Source organism: Aptenodytes forsteri, unplaced genomic scaffold, assembly GCF_000699145.1.
Source record: "Aptenodytes forsteri isolate BGI_AS27 unplaced genomic scaffold, ASM69914v1 Scaffold266, whole genome shotgun sequence".
Lineage (NCBI taxonomy): Eukaryota > Metazoa > Chordata > Aves > Sphenisciformes > Spheniscidae > Aptenodytes > Aptenodytes forsteri.
This window is the reverse complement of record NW_008794109.1, coordinates 646,880-664,824: the sequence shown is the minus strand read 5'-3', so window position 1 is coordinate 664,824 and position 17,945 is coordinate 646,880. Positions and strand designations below refer to the sequence as shown.

The 17,945-nt window shown below is 40.0% G+C and overlaps 1 protein-coding gene across 1 annotated transcript in view; it reads right to left on the bottom strand.

Moving 5' to 3' along the window:
- The window catches only part of KIAA1328 (KIAA1328 ortholog), a 182,139-nt gene that overhangs the window by 31,259 nt on the left and 132,935 nt on the right, over positions 1-17,945 (bottom strand). Inside the window, exons 8-9 of the mRNA XM_009275212.2 lie at positions 8,513-8,697; positions 1,174-1,282 (exon numbers count right to left, since the gene is read on the bottom strand). Coding sequence (XP_009273487.2) covers positions 1,174-1,282; positions 8,513-8,697 — 294 coding nt within the window. The remainder of the gene's footprint in view (positions 1-1,173; positions 1,283-8,512; positions 8,698-17,945) is intronic.

Genomic DNA, 17,945 nt, shown 5'->3' with positions numbered 1-17,945 from the left:
CCAGCTCGCAAAGGTAACCCATGCTTCTAAGAGAAATGCTTAGGCAATCTTGTGGTTTCTGTTTGTTTAAACATACAGTTACTTGCGGGAAACAGAGCCCAATCTATCTCCGTTCTTAAATCCTCCCAGAATTATCATCCCGTCCTTCAGAAGAAAAAAAAAAACTGTTTCCATAGCAAGTAAGTACAAATTTGTCAATATTGATAGTGGTTTTTCACCTATTATATATCGCAAGTTCTCTCAGAAGATAGAAATAAACTGCCAGCTGCTGCCAAGAATACAGGGATGATATCAAGCATCCGTTTTCCTAGTCCACTGGGCCAAGAGAAGATTAAATCTGACTCAAGCCCTCTCGTTCTCTAAGAGACATTTAACTTTTCTTGTGAACGGTCATACATTCTTGTCACCCCACTGCACAAAGTCATCTAACTAGTGGTGTAAAATACAGCAAATTCATATTTTAATCTGCATTTACTTTGTTGCTTAACTAAAAATTTTATTATGAGAAAATGTGGGATGTGATAAAGAAAAGCAAGGATTGTATGCTGTTTTTCTAGGCACTTACCACTAGAATTGTTATCCTGCCTAAAGAAGACAAGTTGTTTTTAGACTCATAAGTCTAACAACAATGCTGCTTTCTGTTTCTTCATTGGAGCAGAAGTGATAATGCTGCTTTTCCAGTGCATTTAGTGCAGATATATAGCATAATCAGGAATGCTGACTTAAATGTGATTTTGTCGCTTGTCACTAAACATAAAATAACTCTGGTACAAAACATTTTAAAAGAAATGCCATTTGATAAAATATGAGGGGGGAGTGAACACGGGGGATTAAAATCTTCAAGTGGATTTAAAACCTAACAGGGGTTAACACCATCCATTCAAATTATTTACAAATGTATTTAACGTGTCAGGACTTGGAACATAAAATACTTTCTGTTCAAAATCTAAGTAAAATTAAAATGTTAGAACTTGGCATATTCCTGCTTTTCTTATTCTAACAAGCAATTTAAGGCTTACTATAAATGTCAAAAGGATACAGCATTTTTTAGTTTATATTATCCAGCTTGTGCTAACATGAAATATCACAGAAATTCAGCCACTTCCCTGCATCTAGGAGAATTTGATGGCTGTGTTTGCAGAATCTTAAACCAGAGATTACCTAGGGGCTTACCGTGAAGTGTCATGTTGGATTGGTGATGGGGCTGTGGTTGCAAGCTCTTTGCTGCTGCCTATCAGCACAGGAGATGTGGCTACAACCTTCCTAGGTCCTGAAGTTGTCCCTGTGGAATGAAGTGAAGACAAGCCAGACATCAAAGGCTAGTAAGTTTTGGACAGCTGTTTCGTGATTCTGCATTATTACAGAATACTGGGACTAAAAGTTGCAACATTTTTGGAGTGCCATATACACAGTGAAATGGCAATCAAAGAACGCATCAGCTGGCAGTACTGTGAATAGCATGCATTTCAGGATGACACAGAATCAAATCTGTAGAATAAGTCACTGTACAACTTCCATCTTACTGCCCAAAGTTTGATAGGCTTGCACTGTTATAATTTCTTATAGTGATCCACAGGATTCAGCTTGTTTCACAGATGCAGTTCTCGTGACATGCTACAAGATCTTAGTTTTCCAAGTGTAAATATCACTATAACAGTATTTTGCTTTCAATAAAATAGAACTGTTAGTCCATTCCTTCTTCCCCCCTCCCAATAACTCTTGAATTACAAAATAGTCCAGGTTGAAAGGTAAAGTCTGGAGGTCATGCAGTGCAATCCTCCATTCAAAGCAGGACCAACAAGATCAGGTTTAAGGCACCTGTCCAGTTAGGTTTTGAATGTCTTCACTGATAGTGAACCAACCTCTCTGGGCAACTTCTCTGGTTCCAGTGTCTGACCAGCCTCACAGTGAAAAATGTTTTCTGTATAGCTAATCAGAATTTCCTGAATTGTAAGTTTTTCCCATTGTCTCTTGCTCTGTTGCTGATGAATTCCAAGAAGAGTTTCATTCCCTCTTCTCTACACCCTCTCCTTAGGTAGCTGAAGAAAGCAGTAAGATCTGTGCTGAATCATCTCTTCTTAAGGCTGAACGCACCCAGCTTTCTCAGCCTCTCCCAGAAGGTCATACGCTCCAGCTCCCTGACTGTCCCGGTTGCCTCTGCTAGACTTCCTACAGTTTGTTGATGTCCTCCTTGCACTGTGGAGCCCCAAACATAGCACTCTACACCCCAAACATAGCACTCTACAGATATAGTCTCACCAGAGTTGATCAGAGGGGAAGCGTCACTTCATCAACCTGATGACCACAATTTTGCTATTATGGCCCAGTATGAGGTTTGGTTACTCCATCACACAGGCACACTGCTGACTCGTGTTCAACTTGCTGTTCAGCAGGACACCCAGTTCTTTTCTGGCAAAACTGCCTTCTAGGTTGTCAGCACCCAGTTGGTCCCATTACATTAGATTGGTCCAACCCAGCTGAAGGAACTGGCATTTCCCTTTGTTGAACCTAAACAAATTTATGTCAAACCATTTTCTCAGCCTGTTAAGGTCCCTTGAATACTGGGCCCTACCCTCCGGCATACTGACCGCTTCCCTGGTTGGTGTTGTCTGCAAACTTGATGAAGGTTGTTCTTGATGAAGGACAATCCTGTCCCACTGTCCAGGTTGTTAATGTTAAGCAGTTAACCACTAGCAACTGGCTGCCAGCTGGACTGATGATAACCCTCTGAGGCTGGTGGTCCAGCCATCTTCCACCCATCTTCCATCTTTCACCCACCCACCTGAGAACTGGGTTTTATAGATAGGATTTAGTTAGACAACTTGCATACAGGTAGTCAGAGGTAAGTGGAATAGGCAAATTAGGACTAATCTGATCTATTACACAAAAGCCTGTGGGTTTGGGCTTTTTTAATCTAGCCTAATTAGCTCTGTCCAACCAACATCACTTAACTAAACAGTAGGGAAAACTACAAGTCTCAGCAAAAATTGAAGTCAAATCAGTGTTCAGCTCTTTAGGTGATTCTGTCATGCCTAAATATTTCTCAGCTCTGTGAACAGCAACATTACCTACCATCCATGCTGAAACATGAAGCAACACAACAAGGTTGTAGTTGCAGCTTCAGCACAAAATTTACACATGTCCAAGGGATTAAGATTATTTAAAATACTGCATTGATTTAAGATGTATAAAAATATATACAATATAGTAAACCCACAAGTTTTAAGATGTATTCTAGGGAGGCTAACAAAAAAAAAGGGCTCTTATCGCCCTGCTGTAATGCATTGTGCTTCAGTACCATGCAGTGAAAAAATCTCGCCTAACGAAGAGTTAATTATCAGTGAAGGAACTCTTAGAAATATCATGGGGATATATGTTGCTTGTGTGTCCCTGGTAACTTGATAGTGTGCCAATCCATGATGAGAAGAGTGGGTACGCATATAAAGACTGGAAGCCTCTCGCTTACACTTTTGGCTTTATGATCAAATAAGAGATATTTAGAAATCATTTCACATGACAGTGGAATGAGGCAGCTGGATTTTAAGAAACTAATACAGAAGTAATAAAAACCTGGTGAGCATGGGAGAATATATTCAATTCCTAATAGGAGAAAAGGCTGGCACACTGTCAACATACTACATTCACAGCAAAGTAGATGTATTTCTCTGAAAAAGAAAATATATGGACTCGGAAGTGGCCAATACAGCCTCAAGGGGACTGTTCAAAGACCCAAGTTTGAAAATATTACCAGGGCTAGAAATGCAAAACAAGAAAAGGAACGAAGTAGGGATATACTGAGGCTGTTAGGTTGCACATACATAAAACAGAGGTAGCAAGAAATCCCGAGTAAGTGCATATCTAAACAAAAAAATGTTTAAAAATACATCTTGAAAAAGGCATACAAGTTGATTGAGAGAAAAGAAACACCAAAGATTCAAAGACCCAAGTTTGAAAATATTGACAGGGCTAGAAATGGAAAACAAGAAAAGGAACGAAGTAGGGATATACTGAGGCTGTTAGGTTGCACATACATAAAACAGAGGTAGCAAGAAATCCCGAGTAAGTGCATATCTAAACAAAAAAATGTTTAAAAATACATCTTGAAAAAGGCATACAAGTTGATTGAGAGAAAAGAAACACCAAAGAGTAAGCAGGTCTATGAATATACAAAGATTAAATCAATAATGATCCTAAAATGGCCAAGCTACTAATAATTTTAAAATCTACTATGAGGAAAAATAAAGGAATATTGGCAAGTAGGAGATAATGAAGACCATGTTGATGTATAATACCTGCCTATATAAAGCTGATGAAAAGAAATTATCAGGGGCTGGGGAGGTACAAATTCTTTAGTGTGAAGGATATATATTTCAGGGCTAAAGGGAATTAGTTAATGAATTTATGAAGTGACTGGTAATTATTTATGAAAAGTCAGAGAGAACTGGGGTGATACAAATGACAGCAAATTAATTAGATTTACAGGTGTTGGAAGACAGTATGAGACTGGAGACCCTGCAGATGATCTACAGAAGCAAGAAACATGGAAAAAGAATAGACGTGTTCACCGTTGGAAAAAAAAAAGCTCATGTATGGTGTGCTAATCTAGATCCTGACACCAATGGAGAGAACCTGGAGTAGCAAAGAATAGCAAAAAACAAACTAGATGTAAGCTTGCAAGACAAGCTACCCCCAAAGCAATTATACATGTCTTCTAAATGGTAATGTTAAGAATACTATTTTCAATTTGGTTAACTTGGTATCAGAATGATTTAAAGTAGATTAAAGACTCATTTGAGAAAATTCAAATTGCAGTATATTCCTGCTTGAGAAACAAACAACTAAAACATGAAGAAAGTGGGGAAATACAGCAGTCTACATTTTGAAAGTGTAAACACTAAGAACGAAGAAATACAGTTGAGGCTGGTTCAAGCAGTAATAGGATGAAAGTAACCAAAGGGAAATCTAGGTTGATAATCATGAAAGAAATCTTTATGAATTGAATAATAATAATATTCATAATACTTAACATTTATATAGTACTTCACATCTTCAAAGCGCTTCACTAATATTAACTAATTGCTCTATTCGATTGTAGAGAAGAGTCTTCCCTCAGGGGAAGAAGTTCCAGATCCTGAATCCCTAAGAAGCTACATTAGAAAACCTACTGAAAAACAAACACTGTACAGAAAAATCAGCCCCTGGAAAAGCACAGATTCTATGAGCTAAAATAATTTTCCTTCTCCGGCTTTTTCTTTTACATATGGAAAGGAAAGCTATGCATGCTATACAATATCATGCAGATGCTATGTCCCCCCAAAGAGATACAAAGGGAAAAATAGTTCTTTGTTTCAATGCAGAGATATTTCAGGACGGGAGTGAAAAGGAAGACTTTAAACAGAAATGCAGAGAAGTAAAGTACCCAATATTACAGAATGCAATGGACAGAATCTATTTTAGCTTCCCAGCCCAAAAGCAAAATTTCCCAGGGCAGAAAGGAAGAGAAACACACATTTCTGTACTCCAGTGCTTTTTAACTAGACAAGTTGTTAGATTTTAGTACAAATTGACATAGCTGCTGGAGACACCAATAAAAACAATACATTGCTGAAAAGATCTGAGACTTGAGTATTGCTTCATCTGCTTAAAGTTTTGCTGGTAAAACTAAAAAAGTTTGGCTACAAGACACCAAAACCTGCTAAAGTACAGGAATAAAAATTAAGGAGCAAACAAGAATAGCAGACAAAAAGCAACAGGAATAGAATAAAAGCTGATTGCCTGAGCTCATCCAGTAAGTTTCTACCCTGAGCAGAAGTGCCCCTTTCACGCCATGAGGTGATGGGACCAGGTTAACAATGCTCTTCTCCCCATTACTAAACATCTGCAGGGAGAAAGGAAAAGTGGGTTTATTAGGTAATCACCCTTTCCAAACTCACTGCATTCACAGTAAGTGAGCAGTCCTGTGAGCAATAAAGCCTTCCACCATTCCAGCATGGGAATGGTTTCCTGATTAAACATTTTATCTCCACGCCCCGCGCCCCCCCCCCCCCCCCCAAAAAAAAAAAAAAGAAAAAAAAGGTCTAAGAAGACAAAGGTAATTGAACAAGACAACACCAAAATCTGGTACGACTGCCTATGTTGCTGTGGAGGGACACTATCATGAGTTGCACCATCCTCCAAATGCACTCACCATTCCTAGTGGTACAGGAAGATTATACAGTGAGCCCAAAGGCCCACACCAGCACTGGCACTGCACTAAGGTGTGCTTGGAGAGAGTCTCCATCCTGAAGAATTTACAATTTAAATAGACAAGACAGATCAAGGCATGAGAAGAATAAACCTCTGTAGCAATAGGTTAACATCTGACTGCTGTTTTCTGACCAAAAGGCCACCTTAAGGTATGTGGCTAAATAACATTGTTTCATGCCTCAAGTTGTCATCTTGTTGGCTTCATTCCCCTTTCCCACATCGCATGGCTTAGCTAGAGCTCAGGTAAACACACTGCAGTAGAGGGATCACTTCGTATTGACACAACAGGTACTGAACATTGTCCGAGACTGACCCCCAGGCTTGCTGGCTCAGCACTCTGACGCAGTAAGGCAAACACTGTATTTTTATAAATTTCACCACAGAAAACAATGTTAGCATCCCTCATTTTATTTTTGCGAGATGCTACATAATTGCTTCCTAATAAAAAAAATAAATTCTGAAGCAGAAATCCCAGGTCAGCAACAGATGGGAAGATCCAGCAGAAGCAAGGACAGAGACAGCTAAGTCCAGAGCTAACTAGAATTATGAAACTTGACATTGTGCCCTGGTGATCCCCAAAGATGGAAAAAACACCTTACAAGTATGTGTGTATGCTTGTTAAAGGAGTCCAAACACATAAGAGAGGGAAGCTAATTAAAAAGGTACTAAATACAGAAGACTTCAACTTCAGTGATTAGTGCTAGGTAATTTGCCTTGTGATAAACAAGCCATTCAAATCAGTAATAGACCTGAGGTTGTTCCACAGCTTGAAAGCATTTCTCTGAACTTTATCTGGTACCACAGCAAGTGCCAAAGTATAAGTTAAATTTTGCCATGCAGCTCTACATCTTCAAAGCTAGCAATCCCAGTAAGTGTTTGCAAAAGGTACCCACCATCTTCAGACATTATGCTGACCACCACGATCACTAAATCAGCATAGGTGCAGCTCAGTTGCTATGTGTAATAGCCAGGTGCAGCTTGTTACTTCTCGTAAGTACTACAAAATGAAATGAATGAATGAAGGAGAGGCCAGGTTGGATTTTTTCTCCGCATCTATGGAAAATAAATTACTTTTTGGGGACTATCCCTATCCAAGAAACAAAACCCATCATCCAACTGTGAAAAATCTCAATTTCATCACTACAGTATTGAGAAGGAGGGGGGAGAAGGAAGAGGAAAAAAGAAGAAAAAAATGATAGCTGAAAAAAACATAAAAGAAAACCATCAGTGAAAATTGCCCCTGAAACTTTGCAGAATTGTAACGGCTTTCTCTTGCTTAAATTGATTGGTGTAGCAATGCTATAAAATGACTATTAGGATTCATTGTGCACAACAGAAAGTGTGAAATGTCAGCAGACTATAGAGCAAAAGTAATGGGTCCTGAACCCCTGTTAGTCAAAAATGATTTTGTTTCAAATTAGAAATTGATTTTTTTGGACACAGGCCCTTTACAGGCTTCCAACTTTTGTAGCTGTGCCTTGGAAGAGATTAACCTCAGCCACTGTTTGGGTCCATGCTGATGATACCCTTTTGAAAGTTTCTTCACAGGGACTGCTTTTTAATGTTGGTACGGTCTTAACCAATAACACAAGTTATTTGTTCCTTTGAGAACTGCACCACATTTCTTCTCATTTTGCCATTTTCTTTATTTTTATGCTGACATATACAGCAAACTGGCTGACAAGTTAAAATAAAAAAAAAAAAAATCTAGCTCATAATTGAACCAAGGATTATGTTCAAGGCTTGGCAGTGAAACATCCAAGCTGCTTTTGTTCCCAACCCTTTCTCTTCCTAAGAGAGACTGCTTCTCTGCTCCTTAAGTGGAGGTACTAAGCTAAGAGCAGGATAGATTCTAGCCGTACAGACATCCCTGTGTGGCAAAATATCAGGTTGTGATGGTGGAGCCATTACTTGGGGAGGAAAAGAATATGAAGAAGATTACATTTCAAGAGCAAGTCCCACTGCACTTATTCTCTCTGCTTGCTGGGAAAGGAAGAAGAATTGTTGAAGTACCTTTTTGAGATTAAAGGGCTATTTTTTCCTTTCCATCAGGAACACCAGCCAAGAAGATCACTTGTTATTTACAAGGCTTTCTATGCTTTTTAGTACTTTAAACGTAGCTACCTTCTCTTGGGTTGTTTTAAGCAACTTGCAATCTTATCCCTCTAATTGTGCATTTTACTGATATGCTCTTGAACACATATATACAATTTCTAAATGCCATCAGCACACTTATGGCCCTGCAATACAGTATGCATCCCCTTACCTTTCTTTGACTTGTTGCCTTCCCTCTTGGTTTGCATCAGAAGGGTTTGCCCATCTTCCACATTTGCACCAAAACCAACCATTTTCTTCCCCGAACTGCTCCCACCACTGCTCCCTGGTGTTCTGGAGGTTTTGCTCACTGCAGGTGTCCTCAGAAAATAATCTTCACGTTTCAACACCGGTGCACTGGGAGGAAAGAAAGCTCACGCTATTACATGACGCATTCAGCCCTTTTAACACTGCACGCAGGCCTCTCCCCCACTTCCACTCTCCAGAAGTGTAACCGTCATGCTGCTGGTTGAGCTCTTGTTGAATCCATTGACAATGTCTGAAAGTAGGATGCCTAAGGGTTGAAGAGTTACCAACCTACTTTATCAGCAGTCTTTGGTTATCAGCAGCTGGCAAACACTCTGACAATTATATTTGGAGTTTTGTGGCATTTGGCACATTCCCTAAAGCATTAGGTCCTGGATTTCCTGAGTGGTTAGGACAGGACAAGTGGGATGAAGATACAGAAAGTACTTTGTCCAGCACAGTGGAGCAAGGTTGGAAGAAAGAGTAATTAAAAAAATGCTCACTTTGCTAGGATAAAGGGGAAACAGAGAAGATTATGTGAAGAGAAAACTGGAGTCATGGTTTGCAAAAGGGAAGCAGATCATAGAATCATAGAATCGTTTAGGTTGGAAAGGACTTTTAAGATCATCAAGTCCAACCATTAACCTAACACTGCCAAGTCCACCACTAAACCATGTCCCTAAGCACCACATCTACACGTCTTTTAAATACCTCCAAGGATGGTGATACATTGATTCAAGAGGAAAAGGGATGAGAGGAGATAAGACAAAAAGAGGTGAAATGAATGAACAGAGGTACTTGCAAGCAGGATAAAGAATGTATGAGCAAACTGGTGGGAGAGTATCTGTTGCAGCAAGTGCAGCAGTTTGAGTAGAGTAAGAAAAGAGAAAGCTAACCAGAACCATTATGGTTCAAGATGAACTTCAGTACAAGATCATAAACACTGTACAGACAGAGCCAGGAGGCAAATTTGGTGATGTGGAGCAAGCATGCCTTCAGTCTCTGCAGACACAGGCAATCACAAAACATTTTGGGAAGACAGGAGGCTATGGAGACCCATCTTTCTTTCAGTAAAGACAATCTACTGCTTTCAAATTCTGCTCTCTGGGAAACAACTACTGCTTTAAATGAGGATTCCCAACATGTATACACCATTAGCCCCGTCATCATTATAAAAAGCAATTAAAAACATAAAAAAATCTCTGGATTATCCACATGGAGGAATAAAATTCATCCCAAGATTATATTGCTCTATTTGGAATCATGGGAGTGACATACAGCTTTCCTAAGTTAACAGAAGATTAAACAAATCTTTTTCCTGTTTAAGCACCAGTTTTACATGGGCAACCCAAAGACTGCCACTGAGTTTGTATTATTTGGGATACAGCATTGTGGAGGTTGATTCACAAGAATCTTTTACCTAAAAGCTTACACTACTGAAGTTACTGTACGTCTGAGGAAAAAGCAGAAATCTGATGTTCCAAAATGGTGGCTAAATTAAAAGTTTCAAATCGATGTACTGTATAAGCCATAGTTTAATAGGGCCCACTGCGCCTGTTGGACAATTAGTATTACTCCTGTATTATTAATGCAGAACATTATATAATGGCTTAAGACCTGTAATAACTGGCTGAAGTGTTGGATAAAACTTCTTTGAATAACCTCCATTTACTTTAGGGCTTCTAACTGTGTGACCACTAAAAATATTGCAAAGTGTTACTAAAATTTATGGTGGACTAAATTAGTATCTTATTTGATTTATATGAAATTATTAACCTACTAATTCACACAATCCAGAGTACAGCAAGAGGTGGGTTTGGAACCTAATAACTGTTTAAAGAGGCTTAACAGTGTAATACTTGGCCAGATTTCTCTGATAATACAGGACTTGATATTCCATTTGCCTGTACTTGGATGATTAACAGCATTTAAAAGCACTGAGGTTGTCATTATTTGGATGCTTTCTGAGTTTTTAAAGTACATTTAATTACAATCTACAGATCTTCTGTGAAGACAGTGCCCTTTGGCTTGTAGATGAGGAGGCGATTACTCCACTGGTTCACTGCGATACCTTTTACATGGTGTGGTTACCTCTAGAATATCGAGTTCTGGTTTAAATAACACTATGGCAGAGGCAATTCAAACAGAAACAGACACCAAGAAGAAGTTACAGAAGCTAATTTATGAGGAAATAACAAAAGCAAGTGTATTTGCATTTATAGCTCACTAAACAATTAATTAGAGCCTGGTTCTTTAATATTTAATAAAAGAAAGCTCATGCTAAAGTTTTGATCAAGTAAGGATAGACAGTCCAATCTTAAAATGACACACACTTAATGTAAGAGGTGTGCAGACCAAGGAGGGAAAGGGATCATGCAGAGAGATACAAAAATTCAACAATTAACAACGTACCAAAATTAAACAAAGAAAACATAAGGAAAACAAAAATCTATTTCAGATCATAGTTACTCATTCACCTGTGGACTAATTAGTAAAATGAATTATGTGACTATTGCAACCTGGAAAATTTAAAACTAACATATGATCCAAAGGGATCAGTTATGTATAGCTAGAGAGATTAAGCGACAAAACAGGTCCTTCTCTATCTTCAAATCCAACAATCCATCGTATCACTCAAATGCAGCGTGGTTAGTCTGACTTCCTGCAGGGCACCATGATATCCGATGAATTTTCATGCTATTCCCTGAAACTACACAACAGAGACGACTGTCTAAATAAAGAGCTTATTAACCTACCTAACCTACGTACTAAGGCAGGAGTTGTAGAGTACCATCGCCAGAAAAGAAGCGAGTCTCAGCACTGCTGCCTCCTTATGAATATCGAAGTAGATCACCAACAAAGGAAAACACACCTTGAACGTTTTTTCCATCTTGGCTGAGCCTCATATCGCGATATCCCTGCTGAGTGTGAATGGCAAATTTTAAATGTCATTCAGGACCCATTGAATACTGCTAGTATTTGCATTCCTTAAAAAGTAGAAAAACATTAACCTTTTGTTTTATTGAATTAAAATGCCATGGAAATGCTGATGTAGTCTTCAGAGACTGAAATACTTTTACAAAGAAGAATAGCTGTCATTTATTAGACACAAAGAACAATTACTTGATAGGATGCTTTCTGACAAAAAGCAGATTGGTATTCTCATCATAGAAAAGGCATTGTAAAAAAACCCAGCACAGACCTCTGAGACTTGAATAATTTAAAGCTGCATTTGGTGCAATTTGAATTTTTCTTTAGGGAGGCAAAGTTAAATACCTTTAATTTGTTCTAATTATTTCAAATTTGCAAGTTAATTATGGCTGATCATTAAATAACAAAAAGGACTATCGTCTCCATAGAGTTTTACCTCCTACCCTCTGCATTACTTAAGCTAGATTTTAGTATGCATGAATTAACTTTCTAAATAATCACACGGTTTGACTAAATGGCTCAGTAAAATGAGCTCTGATCCTCAGAATAAGCATTAATGGACATTAGAAAGGCTGTTGGGACCCATGTTACTTACATTATAAGTATTTTTAATGGGGTCTTATTTACTAATCTTTATGTACTGTTCAAGTTAGGGCACCATATAGATACATTATTCTGCTTTAATAGAGGAAAGTCAGTTCTTCAAGATACTAAAACAAGTGTCCATTTAGAGCCAACTAAATTCATTTTTAAATTGATGCAGGAAAACTCTGATAGAATTTAACTTGTTTTAGCTGCTCATCCTGATGAATCAGCCCAACGTAATGGTAGTCTTGGTCTGCAAATGGAGTTTTACAGATCTATTGAATCACTAAGCAACTCAAGCAGCTAAGACTTTTGCCATAGAGTAGCTTTTACTATGAGCATGTGTACGCCCACGAGGTTTCACCTCTTCCCTGCTCCGTACCTAGCGCTCTTCTGACGGGTTCTCAGTCATCAATCCCAAAGTTGGATGCTTACCTTTCACTGAACTCTGATCTTTCTATGCATTTTTCAGTGCAGATCAGTGGCATCCAGAGAACATGACTACATTATAACTAGCCAGAAACCCAAAATGCAAGGCAATTCATGCCTCCAGTATATATGTTCAACAGATGGCTGCCTTAATGGTACCCTACTGCACCCCGTTGAGGCAAGGGCTTGCGAGTTTAACCATTATCAAACTAACAGATTGCCCTGGTAGGTTAGCTCCAAAAGCAAACATATTGGAATGTTATTTTCCTGTTCCGCAATTTCTGTTTTAAAATAAAATAATTAACAGTTCATGTGTGCAATCTGCTGCAATTATATTAGGCCAAGAATGCATAACACTTAATGATGCAAAACTGGTGATAAGTAGACATCCCAAGCAATACGTTTTTGTAGCTAGAACCTGTATTGCCATTTCAGATGCAGTTTGACAAACAGGCTGAAAATTCCTTCCCCACCACCACTTTGGCTGGGAGAGTTTTCAGCCAGATCAGCTTCCAGAGTCAGCTCGGTATAAAGCAGCAGTATCACAAGTGCTGGGACAAAAAAGGTGTCAATATATCACGGGATCTTCTTTTTAGCAGGGATCCGAATTTACATCAGTTTAAATCAAGTTATCAAACCACACTTTTGAAAACCACCAGCTCCAAAGTGAGACTGTTGGGAAGTTGGTTGTCTGCATGGCAAATAAAAAAATATTTGTGGGAAGAAAAGAAGGACTGTAGACTTTGGATGAGTGGATTTACGAAGCAACAACAGTGGTCTCCTGAACAACCACAACTTTTTCTGTCCTCTCAAGTGTACTGTGTTGCTCTTTGTAAGCCCCTGCTTCCAGAACTACCAAGTGCCACAGATTTTTCATGTGTCTTTTTCCAACAATGTGTCAGGTAGGGCAGTATGATTACCCTAATCTGCAAGGCAAAGAAGATAAGAAACTGATGCAGTAAAGAAGCTGGGGCCCTGGACAGCAAGCAGGTCAGCAGAGGTGGAAGAGAACTGGAACCGACTCCCAAACACTCGACTCACTGAGAAAAGGAGACACCTGAAATTAGTGCATACACCATGTGTGTCTGCTTAGAGCTAATCATGAGGAAAACTCTGACAACAGAGGTAGAGCTTATGGCCCTCCTTAGCACATCTTCATCTGCAACCTGGAGTCCTCTTCTGAGGGGAAACATCCTGCCCCTTCTTTCCAGTGGAGCTGGGGAGAAACATGTCAAGACGTACAAGCCAGCAGAGCAGCACATGGGAAAGAGGAGGGAGATTGGTCCACTCATTCCTGCTTTGTATAGGGTGTGCAAATCTACAGGACGGCTGAGTAGAGCTGGAAGGGAGGTAAGAGTGTTGCAGGCGAGGAGGAGAAGCACAGCATGAACTTCAGGGCAACCTCTCATCCCTGAATACCATCACCCTTTCATTCCTCGCCACAAAACCAATCTGCTCATGTCAGCAGATCAACAACCTTAAAAACACACTGTTAAAAATCTAAAGCCTATCATATTGAAACATAGAGCACTTGAAAAAAATCTAAGCTTAACATTTATCCCCTCCTTTAAAAAGCAGGAAAAATATCCTATTCTAATATGGACCTTGAAGGCCATATTCAAGCCTAGAGTGAGATTTCGGGGCCCAATTATGAAACCTGGCATTTTGAGGCTTATGTTAGATGCATCAGCATGTTAATGACACTGCTGGGATCCAGTGCATGTTAATGAGAAACAGCTGCTTTTCTTTCTAGAGAGCATGTTCATTTATAGTTTTGAGATCATAGAATCATAGAATAGTTTGGGTTGGAAGGGACCTTTAAAGGTCATCTAGTCCAACCCCCCAGCAATGAGCAGGGCCATCTTCAACTAGGTCGGGTTGCTCGGAGCCCCGTCCGACCTGAGCTTGAATGTTTCCAGGGATGGGGCACCCACCAGCTCTCTGGGCAACCTGTGGCAGCGCTTCACCCCCCTCACGGTAAAAAATGTCTTCCTTGAGTCTAGTCTGAATCTGGCCTCTCTTAGTTTAAAACCGTTACCCCTTGTCCTATCGCTACAGGCCCTATTAGAACGTCTGCGCCCATCTTTCTTATAAGCCCCCTTTAAGTATTGAAAGGCTGCAAAAAGGTCTCCCCGGAGCCTTCTCTTCTCCAGGCTGAACAACCCCAACTCTCCCAGCCTTTCTTCATAGGAGAAGTGTTCTATCCCTCTGATCACTTCTGTGGCCCTCCTCTGGACCTGCTCCAACGGGTCGATGATCTTTGGGACCAAGTCCATTTCCCTTCTTACATATTTTTCTAGGCAAAAGGCATGAGGGCAGAGACAGGTAGGGGAGCACCTCAGCAGCCAGCGAGAGTTCTGGAACTGAAATATAAATATTATCAAATCTGCTTGTAATGAAAGGATTTTTCGTCACAGAAAATAGACAGTGATTGCCTACAATCTACATGTTATTATGCACACAATATATTGCTGGGGAGCGATGCAGAGCATTCATCTCTTACAGTCCTCCTCAGGCTCAGCGCCCTCGAGTCCAGTAATGTCTGTGGCTGTACCAGGTTTCTCTCTTGGTTTTTTTTTTCTGTTGAACTGTCTCTTTGGACCTACTGTGTTTGGTTTACTTTTCTCTCATCTTGGAGAAGTCATACTGGCCACTATGCTAAAAACTTCTCTCTATATCAAGCTATCCAGTGTACAGTAATCCATAGCACGGCTTCTCCAGACCACTCTTTCAGAGACCAGTTCCTTGCCCATTCCCTCAGTGACTGGTGCTCAGATATTTAATTCCACCAGCAAGAATTGAGGCCACATACGCTCTTAATTAGCAATGACCTATTAGATCATACCAGCCATAGGTGAAACCCTGGCCTCATTGAATCAATCAGAATACTGCCTTTATCTTCAATGAAGTCAGGATTTCACTTAATATACACAGTTAGAGGTCCATTTGTAGCAAGTACTAAGCTAAATTCCACCTAAAATTATATCCATGCCTTCCCTTTGAAGCCCTGTCCTCATTCTGCTTTAAGTTAGCTATATTTCACTCCCCACCAGCACCTTTCCTACATATCTTAGTTTTCCTAATAAACAGCAAAATGAGGTCTGACTACTTTTCTCTCTTCTCCAAAAAAAATTCCAACATAAAGGTTTTCAGACAGTCATAGAGAAATGGCCACAGAAAACAGACTGGCAAAGCTTTAGCAGGACAAAATGCTGTGATTGTGTGTTTGGCCTTTCTTATAGAGCAGAGCAGCTGTCGTTCCAGCAAGCAGTGCTGTCAGCCTTCACAAAAGAAAGTCATGTAAATGTCAAATCGTAGGTATAAAAACAATCCTTCAAAACAGTGTCTGTATATCTGAAATGCCTGCCTAGCTGTCACCAGTGAAAGTACCATAAGGAATGATGCAAAAGCCTGTTTAGGACAAAGTTTTTGAACTAAATCCAAACTTCTCCAGTAGATCAAGTTGCATCACACTCTCCTTCAGAAGGAGAATCACACGTTCTTCAGCAAAGTGAATGCCTGTCTTAGTGCATTATCCAGCATCACTATTGTTTGGCTGAGAGCCAGACCCATTCACAAGGTGCCCATCAAAAGGCCATATGCAAGCTATCCCCTGAACAAACATCCCCCAAATTAGATTGCAATTTGGTTGTGATAAAGGCATAGAAGAACAATGCATCATCCCTTCTCAACTTGGCTCACCCAGGACAAAAGACTTTACAGTAGATGGGCTGCACTGCAAAACAGGCTGTGGCTGAGCTGTTGCTGCACAGATCAGTCTGAGTGTGCAGGTAACCACCTGCATGGTGCAAGAGTCCTTATGTTTTCCTTCGTTAAGACTATTGGTACCTAAGCACTCTCTCCTCCATGGGAGTTTCCAGACAGGCTGATAGGTGTTGGTAACAGGAGCTTTCAGTAAATGAGCAGCAATTGCAAAAGCCCTTTCTCCTGGTTTTGGCTGGGATAGAGTCAATTTCCTTCCTAGTAGCTGGTACAGTGCTGTGGTTTGGATTTAGGATGAGAACAATGTTGATAACACACCAATGTTTTAGTTGTTGCTAGGTAATGCTTACACTAGCCAAGGACTTTTTAGTTTCCCATGCACAGCCAGGACAGCTGACCCAAACTGGCCAAAGGGATATTCCATACCATGTGACGTCATGCTCAGTACATAAACTGGGGAAAGCTGGCCGGGGGGGCCGCTGCTCAGGGACTGGCTGGGCATCGGTTGGCGGGTGGTGAGAAATTGCATTGTGCATCACTTGCTTTGTGTATTATTATTATTATTACTACTACATTTTTATTATTATTTTATTTCAATTATTAAACTGTTTTTATCTCAACCCACGAGTTTTTCTCACTTGTGCTCTTCCAATTCTCTCCCCCATCCCACCTGGGGCGGGGAGTGAGGCGAGCGGCTGCGTGGTGCTCAGTTGCCGACTGAGGTTAAACCACGACACCCTTTTTCTGATCATGGATCACATCATGGAGCAATCATTTGCTAAAGTGACAGTATAGTGAAGGAGGAACACAATAAGAGTTGAAAAACAGGTACTCACAGGGTTTCCAGTATGCCCTACTAACAAGACATTTTGAAGAGATGCTTAATTAGAGCAACAGATATTTAAGATTGCACTCTTGCATGCAATTTTATGAACAGTTACATATGCACAGAAAATAAAAGTTTTGGAGGATCCCGTAGTGCCTATATGCGGACAGAAGAGTTATAAAAGACATAACATCTACAGCTGCTTCTGTTCATTGACAAAGTTGCAGTTGATAGATGCTAACTTTCAATACTCAGGATACTGGCATGATAAATTACCATCCCCGGTTTCTAAGTGAGGAAATGAAGGACCATAAAGTTACAAAGTTGTCACGCTGACAGCAATGAAAATTAATAACCACTAACCTGGGTAAAATACACATGCCCCTAAGCATCCTGAGGTGACCTCCCAGGTCACTGACAGCTCCCCTGATATGAGGGAACATGTTGCAGGGAAAGCCTTTCATAAATGCATCAAATTCCATAATAAACACAATTAGAGGTTTTATCTTTCCTGTTCTTCTGAGGCTGCTGTCCTTGAATCTGATTTCGAACCATTACCACTGAAACCAACATGGGAGCACCCTTACAGGACCCATCTTTTTCTATGAAAATTCTGTCCTCTTATTCTAATCACCTTTATCTGTATCACATGATACAGGTAAATGATCAAGCATTTAAATCACAGATTACTACTGCATTTTAGGGTTATATAGGCCTGTTAGTGTTGAAGTCTTACAAATCCTGGGACTAGTGAATCTGGAGACTGTAATGCTTTTCTTATTCCAAAAAGCCATCTGTCCTGGTTTCAGCAGGGATAGAGTTAATTTCCTTCCTAGTAGCTGGTACAGTGCTGTGTTTTAGATTT